Here is a 12,020-nt window from a genome sequence, read left to right as displayed (position 1 = left end):
AAAGAATAACTGTTAAAAGGATTTTTGTCCATTTAGTCCATCTTGATAAATTTTCTGTTTTGTTGTGTTTAATTTTCGATTGTAAACTCCTTACTATATAAGCAACATATGTAGCTTACATTCTCAACATGATTGGTAAAGTACCATGAACATACTTGGGCAGTAGATATCTCTCGGCTCCTGGGGTCCTCCCCAACAGCTCGGGTAAAGTACCGTGAACATACTTGGGCAGTAGATATCTCTCGGCTGCTGGGGTCCTCCCCAACAGCTCGGTGCCCCTCTGGCACCATTGCTGTGCAGCTGCCATCTCTAGCACAGAGCTGAAGAATCAGGCATCTTGACTAAAATTTTTTTGTTTAAGCAAGGCAAGGCAGTGGAGTTTGAAGCGGTTTTTCTACTTTGGCAGTTTTAGGCTTAGCCTTATCCAAGTGGTGATGATCTATCTAGTACTTACCTGCTCTCCAGGACACGCCCAGAATGCCTAGCTTACTGCCCCGAATAAGGAACAGTGGGTGATTCTGTAGTTTCTTCTCCATGTCTGCCAAATGTTATTACATTCCATTGCTTTTCCTTCCTTTTTTATAATAAACTATCCCTTAAACAGGAAGCAGGGAGCTAGGTGGTAGTGAAACCTTTAACCCCAGCACTTGGAAGCAGAGGAGGCGAATTTCTGAGTTCAAAGCCAGCCTGGTGTACAGAGTGAGTTCCAGGACAGCCAGAGCTACACAGATAAGCCCTGCCTCAAAACAAATAAACAAACAAGCTAACAACAAAAAAGGAAAGCTTTGTTGTTATGAGCTGTTATTTAACTTTTGATTCTATTTTGTAGAGTTACATATCCCAACAACATAAGAAAGTGTGGTGATAAAATAGAATAAATTTTATAACTGTTCTATGAATAAAGTAATAGCCAACATCTATCAGCTAAGAAGTATCTTTCTTTCTGATAGTTCCTTCCTTTCACGATGTGCTTCAGTGCTTATGAAACCCAACACAGTGTCCCCCACCTCGCGTCTGGATTAAATATGTAAAAGTTCAAAGCATTTCTTTCCTCGTTAGCTGTATGTAGTGTTTCTGATGTTGCCAGGCTTCTTAGTGCTCCTAGAAGTATCTTAAGGACTCATACACTTGTTATAATGTGTCATGTCTGTTTTCTTTTGATGGCTTGAGAAAGAATAAGATCTGTAAAAACACATTTCATAAATATCTTGATGTGGTACCTGTGTTAAAAATAAAAAGTACAATTACAAGAAGCAAAGACATCTCCCTAAGTTTGAAAAATTTTGATCATACCACCAAAAATGTTCCTAGGATCTTCTGCCTATTAAGCCAGAAAACGAAAACTCCCATTCTGAAAGCATGGATGCATTTGAAAAAGTGAGAACAAAATTGGAAACTCAGCCCCAAGAGGAATATGAAATCATCAATGCCGAGGTAAGCTGCGCTGAGTCTTCTGTGAGAACCATATAAACTGTCAGTTCAGAGGCAAACGAGCTACCTTGTAATTCGTAGACATAACATCACAGTCTTGTTGCGTGTGGCCTCAAGCATGCTGCGCATTTCAACTTTAAACAGTAGGCAAAATGTTCTTAAAATTAGAACTTAAGATAAAGCATGGAGCATGATAGATGGGTTCTGGGTACATGCTGGAGAATAGAGCTCCAGTGTGGACTGGTAGCAAGTCCACGGAGGCGCATATAAAGCGTCATTTATTTATTATTCCCAAAGCATCTAGGTTGTATCTACATTTTATAAAAGGAATGTCACTGTAGTAAAGCTAAATAGTCACTTTATCAATCATAAATTTTCAGTCGAAATAAATTGAACAAAGAGATTGAAAATCTTTTCAGTAAGACTGGAAAACAGGCCAGAGATTAGAAGTGAAAATGGCATACATAGTAAAATACGCAGAGTAGTAACAATTCCAGATTCCAGATATGTCACCTGAAACCAAGTAAGCCTATCACTCACATTGGAGATGTATTAGACGAGAAGAGCCCTGTAATGTTGATCACTCACAGTGAAGGTGTTAGACAAGAGCCCTGTAATGCTCATTTCTCGACCTCAAACCCTGTCTCACCACAGTGTACCTGGTATAAAATCGACCAGGGCTGCACAGGTGATGGCAGGGATTCTGAAGCAAGGGTACCAGGAAGTTGATTGGCATTTCAAACTTGCCACAGTTTTCCCATCTTAAAGATGCCACTTGACATCGTTAATTGAATTCCACTCTACAAATATTAGATGAATGAGAGATTTTGTTAGCTCTTGCATCTGCATATTAGAAATCACCAACCATTCTGAATGTAGGACAGCTGTTTCTTGCTCCCTGTGTTGTAAAAATGGTCCATTTCCTATTCAGTAGACCCACCTCTTATGATATGATAGGTCCCATCTTTTCATCTGAAGTAGTCAAACTATTAAATAACTAAGTAGACTGGGTGGTGGTGGCGCACGCTTTTAATCTCAGCCCTTGGGAGGCAGAGACAGGAGCATCTCTTTGAGTTTGAGGTCAGTTTGTTCTACAGAGCGAGTTCTATGATGGGGCCCAAAGCTACACAGAGAAACCCTATCTCAAAAAATAAATAAATAAATAAGTAAATAAATAAATAAATAAGCAAGCTATTGTAAGTAAGTCGTGTTTCTTTTCATTGTCAGATTAAGCATGGCGGTTTTGTTTATTATCAAGAAGGTTGCTGCTTGGTTCGTTCCAAAGACGAAGAAGGTAATTTGAACAGGAAGCTTCATAGTAGTTGTTCAAAGCTATTAGAATAGATTTCTTAAAGATTATACCTAAATTTTTTAAATGATTGGTTCTAAATATCTGCGTCAACTTAAACTGGTGTTATAAACCACACTGAGAAACATTAACGGAGCGTGGGATAGACTCTAGCATGTTTTATATATGTTCTGTGTCGCAGTGCTAGGTACTTCATGTACATTATGTGAGTCATTTGTATTTTGTCATTTCTGTAGTCTGTAAATACTAGACCAGCACTCCTCAACCTGTAGGTCGCGACCCCTTGGCAAACTTCTGTCTCCAAAAAATATTTACATTATGGTTCATACCAGTAGCAAAATTACAGTTATGAAGTAGCAGTAAAATAATTTTACAATTGGGGAGGTCACCACAACTTGAGGAACTGTGTTAAAGGCTCGCAGCGCTGGGAAGATTGAGAACCACTATACTAGACTGTTGTAATAGCTCATAGATTTATACATAGAAGAGTATTGCATAAAATATTTTTAAGTAATGATTGTAGGAGGACCTCAGTATATGGCTTCAGAATGCTAACATTTGCAAGTATATGTTATGGAGTTCTCGTATCCCTACCTACCTTTATGCAGCAGACAGCGATAATTATGAAGTCTTGTTCAACCTGGAGGAACTCGAATTGGACCAGCCCTTCATTGATTGTATCAGAGTTGCTCCCGATGAGAAATACGTGGCTGCCAAGATAAGGACTGAGAATTCGGAAACGTCCACCTGCATAGTCGTGAAGCTCAGCGATCAGCCTGCAATGGAAGCTTCTTTCCCCAACGTGTCCAGTTTTGGTAAGCCCCAAGTCAAGCCCCTTGAAAAGGCAGCCATAGTGAGCTTCTCGCACTTCTAAAAGTCTTTAGCCCACGGTAGGGAAGAAGATGGTGATGATCAGGGCCTGGTCCATCTCTCTTGACTCCACCTCTTCCTATGGACTTCTGTTGTGAAATACTCCCTGCTTTAATTATCTAAGTGGGTCACTTTAAAATTGTGCTCGTGGGGGACTGGAAAGATGGCTCAGTGACTTGGAACACGTCTATTACTCTTGAAGAGGACCCATGGTCAGTTTTCAGTGCCCATGCTGGGCAGCCCACAACCACCTGTAACTATAACTCTTGGAGGATCCAACAGAGACCCACATGGAGACACATGCATAAACATAAGTAGAAATTTAAAAAAATATTTCATAAACTGACAAAAGGCTTTGTGGGGAAAAACACTTGCCACATGCTTGGCCTGATTTTAAGCCCCAGAACTCCTGGTGAAAAGAGACAGCCAGTTCCAGAAAGTTCTTCTCTGACCTTCACACCTGCACCACGACCCACAAACACACTTCATACACTCACCAATAAATAAAGTAAATAAAGCATATCTTAAATAAAGCAGTGTTCATGGTTTTGAGATACTTCTAATCTCAGTCCCACGTGTATGTTCTGTTCTAGAGTAATTCTCAGCCAGTTTCTCATGACTAAAGTGTTGCGGATGCTGCTTCTTGATAGTTTATTCAAGTTTAAAGTTGCTTATTTTATATTACTTGTTATCATGGAGACCTATTATAGCACATTTCTTAGAGTCACACCTGAAGACTAGAACATGTTGAGCTGACATCAGTGAAAACTGGCATTTTAGTAGTAGATTTAACTTTAAATTTTATTATTTATTGTCTTGATCATGTTCACACTTTGTCTTCCCTTTACATTGCCATTATTTTCTGAATTGCTTAATTAGATGCTTTTGCATTGAATTGAAAATTGAAATGATATTCTACCTAATGCATTCTTTGGTATGTGTGAGTCATCCTGTCTTTCTGTTTGTCTCCCTATCTATCTATCTATCTATCTATCTATCTATCTCTGTCCCCCCTGCCATGTATCTGTGTGTCTTTGTCTGTATCTGCGTTACATGCATGTGAGTGTGCAGGTGTAGGTATCCATGCTTGCTCATGCAATGGCCAGAATAAGACATTGGCGTCTTCCTCCATCAATCATCCCCTGCCTCAGTGCTTTGAGACAGAATCTGTCACTGAGCCAGGAGCTTCCCATTTTGGCTAAGCTGACTGACTAGAAGGAAGCCCTTGTGATCCATCTCTCAGCACCCCCACCCCCACCCCAGGAAGTCCTGGGGTTACAGCCATGGACAGCTTTTTCTGTGAGTACTGGAGAGTCAGACTCAGGTACCCATGTTTCTCCCAGCTCCTGCATAGTGAAGTCTAGGAAATACATTTTTGCATCAAACCTCTAAGATCAGAGTTCACATACTATAGTAATGACTTACAGTGACTGTCAGCCAGGTGGCAGTCATGATGTAATTGTGTGCAGATCTCCGTTGGCAGGCTCTGGAGAAAGGAAGGACCCTGCTAAAATGAATTCGGTAGCTTGAGCTGTCTACACCCTGGAAGCAGACATTGAACACAGTGGGAGAGAAAGTGATCAGTGTTTCTTCAATTAAGCAGCCATCTCCCAAAAGCAAATGTGACTTTACCAATATCTTTTTTTAACACTGAAGATTATGGATTTTTCTTTAGGTGGCTGATTAGACTAAGTAATTGAAAACTTGGACCGCTGTAGTGGTGTTTTATGTATCTTCTCTGGCTTATCTATAAGCACAGGTTTGATTCAATCAGGTTTGTGCTAGATACAGGTTTCCAGGGCTATGCTATATACACATTTCTTCACTTGGCAGTCGGCAGGCAACCTCTGAGTGCCACACCTTTCTAAACACATGCAGGGAGGTGTGTCTAATTCCTCTCGTTCCTCCCTTTCAGAATGGGTGAAGGATGAGGAAGATGAAGATGTCTTATTCTACACCTTCCAGCGGAACCTTCGCTGCCATGACGTGTATCGAGCCACATTTGGTGACAACAAACGTAACGAGCGTTTCTACACAGAAAAGGACCCAAGGTGCCAGAATGCTGCAGTTACCCTCTTCTCCAGAGTAGTCCCCGTTCTAAGTGCTGCTCTTGTCTCAAAGTGTCAAGAACTGAAGAAAATTATTATTTTATTATTCTGCCTTTTAGAACTAATCTATAGAGTTTGTCAAATTCTATCAATATGGAATACCTGATTATGAAAAGATTATAAATATGGCTATAAAGAGCCAAGGTTTTATCATTTTCATTTTCAGTACTTCAGTTGTTGGTTATTTAAAAACAATTTTTTATTTTGATGGGAGACTATCTCTTAAATTCATGTCCAGGCAAGGGCCTACTAATATATTCTTAAAGGTCATTCCTTTTTAAATATTGACTTTGTTTTCAAATATTTCTATTTCTAGAGCATAAAATCCATATATTCCAATGAACAGAATGTAGATTCTGAAGGGAAAGGTCTATGCTAAATTTAAAAATTTGATTTGTAAGTCACTGAATAGCCAGCATTTATCCCTCCTCAGCACCCTCACACACACACATTTTTTTTTTCCTGGCAGAAATTCTATTCACCAAGAACAGAACTGAATTTTTAAAAGCAAAGACTCTCCAAACCCAACGGTCTAGTGAAATGGGCTCAGAGAAACCCTGATCATATGATGTATATTATATTGGTATCATACCAATCACTTGACATCTTAGAAATTTCCAGAGGAATTTTAGCTGTACATCTGTAATGTTTTACAAATTAATATCTTTTATCCAGACAGCTAAAGATTTATGGGAAGTAAACAGCAAAGTGGACAGCTATGTAGCTCTTCACCCATTGCTTCTCTTTATGTTGGAACCTGACTCTTCCACTAAGAAAGAGAATTCGAGGCTGCTGTGGTAACACATGCCCTTGGCACACACCTTTAATCCTAGTATTCAGAAGTCAGAGGCAGATGAATCTCTGTGAGTTCAAGGTCAGCCTGGTCTACACAGTAAGTTCCAGGACAGCCAGAAAAAATAGTGAGACCCTGCCTCAAAAATCCAAAAGAAAACAAAAAAGAAGAAAGAAAAAGAATTAGCTAAGAGTAACCCTATTCCGCCTACAAGGGCTTAGCCGGGAGTGTCTTCTGCTTCGCCTATGAGTGGTTCTGTATTCTTCACTGGTGCTCATAAGATTGCCCTTGAAGAAACCGTTTCTTTCCTTGTTAAATTTTATTTTATTGTACAGGTATTTTTCCTGTATGTGTGTCTGTGTAGCACATGCATACCGAGGACCCACAGAGGCCAAAAAAGGGCATTGGATGCCCTAGACCTGGAGTTACAGACAGTTGTGAGCTACAATGTGGGTGCTGGGGATTGATCCCAGGTCCTCTGGAAAAGTAGCCAGTGCTCTTAACTGCTGAGTCACCCATCTAGCCCTCCAAAAGCAGTTCCTTTTCAGTTTTTAATATATTGTAATATTTCACCTGCGATGCTTAAGGATCAGACAATGACATCCACTCCAAATGATGCCACTGATTCCAGATGTTTTCTGGGGTTTCTAGCTCAGCTCCAGCTCTCGTTCTTACTTCTGAGCATACCCTTTATTTAAATATATGTAGGGAGGTTTAACAGCGTCAGGTCATTTCAGGCTAACCACTCACACAGCTAATAGTATTCCAGAGTGGGAAAGTAGAGTTTCCTAACCCAAACCCGATGTCTGCAACCAATGCAGTAATAACTTCATGCAGTCCTGTGCTTTTCTTCCCTTGCAGCTATTTTGTTTTCCTTTATCTTACAAAAGACAGTCGTTTCCTCACCCTAAATATTATGAACAAGATGACTTCTGAGGTGTGGTTGATAGACGGCCTGAGCCCTTGGGACCCGCCAGTGCTGATTCAGAAGAGAATACATGGGGTCCTTTACTATGTCGAGCATCGAGATGATGAATTATACATCCTCACTAATGTTGGAGAACCTACAGAATTCAAGGTAGTTCTCCATTCTGCCTGTTCCCATTGGGATGGCTTTCCCTCATCAACCTGCCTTGCTTCAAGAGAGAATGGGGGAGGGGCTTAATGTGTGATTGGCACTGCCGTCCTGTGCATTGCCAGTCCCATTTCTCTCCCCTTAGAGATAATATTTCAACCTACTGTACTTCTGTTTATAACATCAGTAAATGACACATTCTTCAGTGCCTGTTTTGTGACAAGCATACTGGTTGGCTTAAAGGAGCAGTCTACCTCCCGGTTGTGAGTTGGCAGTGGAATAGTCGCAGGCAGGCGTACCAATGCGTCCATGTCCACTGGTTGACTGTTGGCTATCATGGCTATCACTGTCTCACCAGCACGCTAACCTGGGCTGACAGGGTGACATTCACACTTTGCCCCTGATACAGACTAACTAGCGGTCACTAGTGTGGTCCCTTCCATGCTCTCATCCCCGAATGCTGCGGCCTTAGTGCTGTGTCACCTGCATCTCTTCTAACCTTGTTCATACAGCTGATGCGAACAGCAGCTGATGCCCCTGCCATTATGAACTGGGATTTATTTTTCACAATGAAGAGAAATACCAAGGTTGTAGACTTGGACATGTTCAAGGACCACTGCGTTCTGTTCCTGAAGCACAGCAACCTCCTCTACGTTAACGTGATTGGTCTGGCTGATGACTCCGTCCGCTCTCTCAAGGTACATCTACTCCCAGCAACACACAGTGCAGCTTAGTAGAGCATCAGCATTGGAATGCCATGTACTTTTATTAAAAGAAATTTAATTTAAGTGGATTTTAACACACTGACTTTTATCAGGTCTAGATTTATATTAGAATGTCTTGAGAGACCTTGTTTGAATGCTGTCTTATTAAACCAGTGAACCTCGGAAATAGAGTTGGGGTCATTATGTTTTCCTTTCCATCTAACCGAGACCTGAGAGCTGCTTGCCAGGCCGCAGCCGAGGACGGTAGCCACATCCCTGTATCTCCACCCATGCTTCTCCTCTCCTTGCCAGTTTTGTTTTCCATGCAGTATACACCTCCTCCCTTTCAGTGTATGACGTCAGTGGTCTCCATGCACAGAGGGATGATAATAGCATGTCCAACTAGCTAACACTGTCTACGGCTGCCAAGACAAGACCAAATGCCGTCAGAAATGAACCTGATGAATTAATGAATGGCAAACTTACTGTTTATGTTCAAAGTAGCATTAAGTGAATTAAAGTTACGAGCCCTGAAGAGAAGGCAGCCTTCATTCTGCCTGAGAGGGAACGAATTACTGAGTGGATTGACCAGCAGGCAATAACACTCCAGTATTGTCAGAATTCCTATTAAGACACAATCCTGCCAATTCTGTGCCTATTTATATTGAATTCCTATGTACAAAATATCACATACAACATTGTGCAATAGTAAAACAGGGGAATAAAATACCTGGCCTTAAAGAATTAAGTTTTTATTGTATTAGACAAAAAAGCATTAAGTATAAGTTAGTTTTAAATAAGTGGTTTCAAAGACAAAATGTAGAATTTAAAGGAAGGGATGAGTTTGTGGCTCAGAAAAACTTTTGTAGAGACAGACTACAGTGGATAGATAGGAATTTAATATGTCGTATCCAAGAATGAGAAAGCCATTCAAACACAGCTCTAAGCTGAAGTCCATATATCTTCAGGGACCCAACTCTTAAATTTGTTTTGCTAAAGCAGAATACATTTCTGGAGGATGAAGTTATGACATAATGCTTTTTAACTGGTGTGAGTAGTCTGTATAAATTATAATGTCAGGAACAAGTTATTTTTAGTGGGCTGCAGAGATGGCTTAGCAGTTAAAGCACTGACTGCTCTTCCAGAGGACCAGGGTTCAATTCCCAGCACCCATATGGCAGCTTACAACTGTCTGTAACTCCAATTTCAGGGAACCTGACACGCATTTAAAAAAAAAAAAAAAAAACTTATTTTTAGTTTGAAGTGTTGGAGCTATACTTCATGAGATTATTAGGTAACTATATTAGTAAAGATTGAAGCAAACTGATAGGAACCAAGGAGATGAATTCAAGATTGTTACAGTAGGAGCGTGTAACAATTAGAATTCTTGAGTTGCTCCCTAAAATCAAATTGCTAAGTTTAACATTGAATCTCTTAGATGTCTGTATAGGTGTCCTGAAATAAAAACAGTCATCATTTGAGGACATTCCTCCTTGTCTCTCTGCTGTGTTTGGAAAGCCGTTAGAGAGCATATTTCCTCGTTGCAGTCTATAGAAGTAGGGATGGTAAATGCGGAATTTCTAGCAATGCATTTATTACAATTACATCGATCAAGAAAACTGGGAGCCGGGCGGTGGTGGCACACGCCTTTAATCCTAGCACTTGGGAGGCAGAGGCAGGCGGATCTCCTAGTTCAAGACCAGCCTGGTCTACAAGAGCTAGTTCCAGGACAGGCTCCAAAACCACAGAGAAACCCTGTCTCGAAAAAACCAAAAAAAAAGAAAACTGGGAATACCATGTAGAGATTTTCTGCTATATTGGGGCTGGTATAGCCCAGGCTGGCCTTGAACTTCTGATCCTCTTGCCTCCACCTCCCATGTGCCAGGATTATCGGCGTGGACCATCACACTTGTGGTTTTAAGTGGTGCCAGGGTTTGAACCCAAGGCTTTGTGTGCTGAGCAAGCACTCTACCACCCCCCACGACTAGACTTCTAAGTAAATATGACCTTTTCTTCTTTTTAATAAGTATTCTTAAAGGTATTCCCCTACATACGCACTTGCTGTTTCACAACAAAAGCTGTCTTTAGTTCAGCTCTATTGTTTGTCCCATCACTCTCTGTAGGCCCCTATTCTGCCCTGACTCTTGTTCTAGGTCCTCATCAAAGAGAATCAAATGCTTAGTACATACCATGTGCTACTTAAAAGTAATTTTATAATTATGTGATGATGGATAACACTGATAACTACCTATCGACCATGCTTTACATAAAAGACAAAACCTTTAGCCCCAGTGTGAGGAGTTAATAACATATGCCTAGGAGATACTTGACCAAAAGATCTTTCTTAACACGATCTCCAGCAATGGGAATGTTAAACTTTTCTTGTATTAATTTTTATCATCGGTATTTTCTGATTTTTTTATTTGATTGTAATACCTGGAAAGTAAATTGAGGCTGTTACATTATAGCACTAGGGTGCAAAGCCAGGTCCTTGCGCATACTGGATAAACTCAGCCACCGAGCCTTACATCACCCTCACTCCCGAGCCCAGGAAATGCTTTGCTCTATGCTGTCATCAGCTTTCTTTGCCGGAGACTCTATTTCCAGGCCAGATTTCTTTCAGTACATTACAGCTTAGTAGGAAACATGGCTTACGATGCCCTTGAGACAGCTAATATTTCTGCATCAGCTGAACAAATGCTTCAGAGTCCTTGGTCTTGGAAGAGTTCTTATGAGACTAAACGTTGGCCCCTTGGTTTTAGAAAATCTCAGACTTTGATTTGTTGGTACCAGTTGTCCTAAAGCTGGAACAGTGTATTCCTGAGTCATAGTTAAGTTTTCCTGAAAGGCAAGTAGAGCTCTGCTGTAACTGGGTCCTCGTTAGTTTCCCGGGAAGTAGACTAGGGGTTCACTGGGGAAATGCGCCTGATCACTATGCTCTCTGGCTGTAGTTTCTGCAGGTGAGACTCTGTCCTCCCGGTCCCCACAGCCCTTCCTCCCTTGTTCAGTAGTGCCCGCCAGGGATGTTGCTGTGCCAAGACCTCTGATTTTCTAAGGAATTTGCTCTTTCTGCAATTACCCAGAAAGAGAAAGGCACTTTGCTTTTCACGTTCTTACTCTTGGCCCCTTTCGACTCTGTCAGCCTGCTTACCAGGCTTGTTTAAAAGGTGTAAGTGGGATATTAGTGGAAGGCTTGACGCTGGACCCTGCTGCTCTAAGAGAATAAATTTTGATTCCTTTCCTTTCTTCTTAAAGTTAAGAATCTTGAGCATAATAGCTCTGAGTCTCTCCGCGTCATTGTGCCTGGAAAGGTTTTGTTCTGCACAATGGTTAGCCTCGAAGCTAAAGTTAGAAACAAATTGGAAGTGCTTTAGTGCTGCTGAGCCCGTTGGTAGCCCTGGAATAATAACTCTCATCACTGGCTGTCCAGGCAGCAGGATAAGGACTGGTGGGAAAATCATTGCAAACATTCACGCGAGGTCTCTCGTCTGTAAGAGCGGGACTGGAGGCTGTTACAGGGGTAGGACGCTTATTTCATTTGCTCTTATTCCTAGCCCTTTGGTTCTTTAACACCCAAGTTTGTACCCAAATAAAGCTGATATTTAAATCTAGGATTATGATAAACTCATTTCCTACGTTCTTTTCCTTTATTGGTAATTTATATGTGGTTTTGTTTGTTTACTTAAGATCTGTTTTCATAATGAAGTAATTCATAAATGATGATCATGTG

The 12,020-nt window shown here is 41.0% G+C and overlaps 1 protein-coding gene across 3 annotated transcripts in view; it reads left to right on the top strand.

Moving 5' to 3' along the window:
• Positions 1-12,020, top strand: part of Prepl (prolyl endopeptidase like) — a 30,832-nt gene that overhangs the window by 7,827 nt on the left and 10,985 nt on the right. For 2 of the 3 annotated variants that reach the window (XM_041631013.1, XM_041631015.1), the window contains 6 exons: positions 1,312-1,434; positions 2,659-2,725; positions 3,349-3,555; positions 5,526-5,661; positions 7,373-7,589; positions 8,099-8,284. In XM_041631013.1, coding sequence (XP_041486947.1) covers positions 1,312-1,434; positions 2,659-2,725; positions 3,349-3,555; positions 5,526-5,661; positions 7,373-7,589; positions 8,099-8,284 — 936 coding nt within the window. The remainder of the gene's footprint in view (positions 1-1,311; positions 1,435-2,658; positions 2,726-3,348; positions 3,556-5,525; positions 5,662-7,372; positions 7,590-8,098; positions 8,285-12,020) is intronic. The other variant, XM_041631014.1, reaches the window with a different exon arrangement.

This window comes from Microtus oregoni, unplaced genomic scaffold (genome assembly GCF_018167655.1).
Source record: "Microtus oregoni isolate MIOR12 unplaced genomic scaffold, Mior012 000036F_ref0000092, whole genome shotgun sequence".
Taxonomy (NCBI): Eukaryota; Metazoa; Chordata; class Mammalia; order Rodentia; family Cricetidae; genus Microtus; species Microtus oregoni.
Note: the sequence above shows the minus strand (reverse complement) of the source record. Positions and strands in the feature narration are given on the sequence as shown.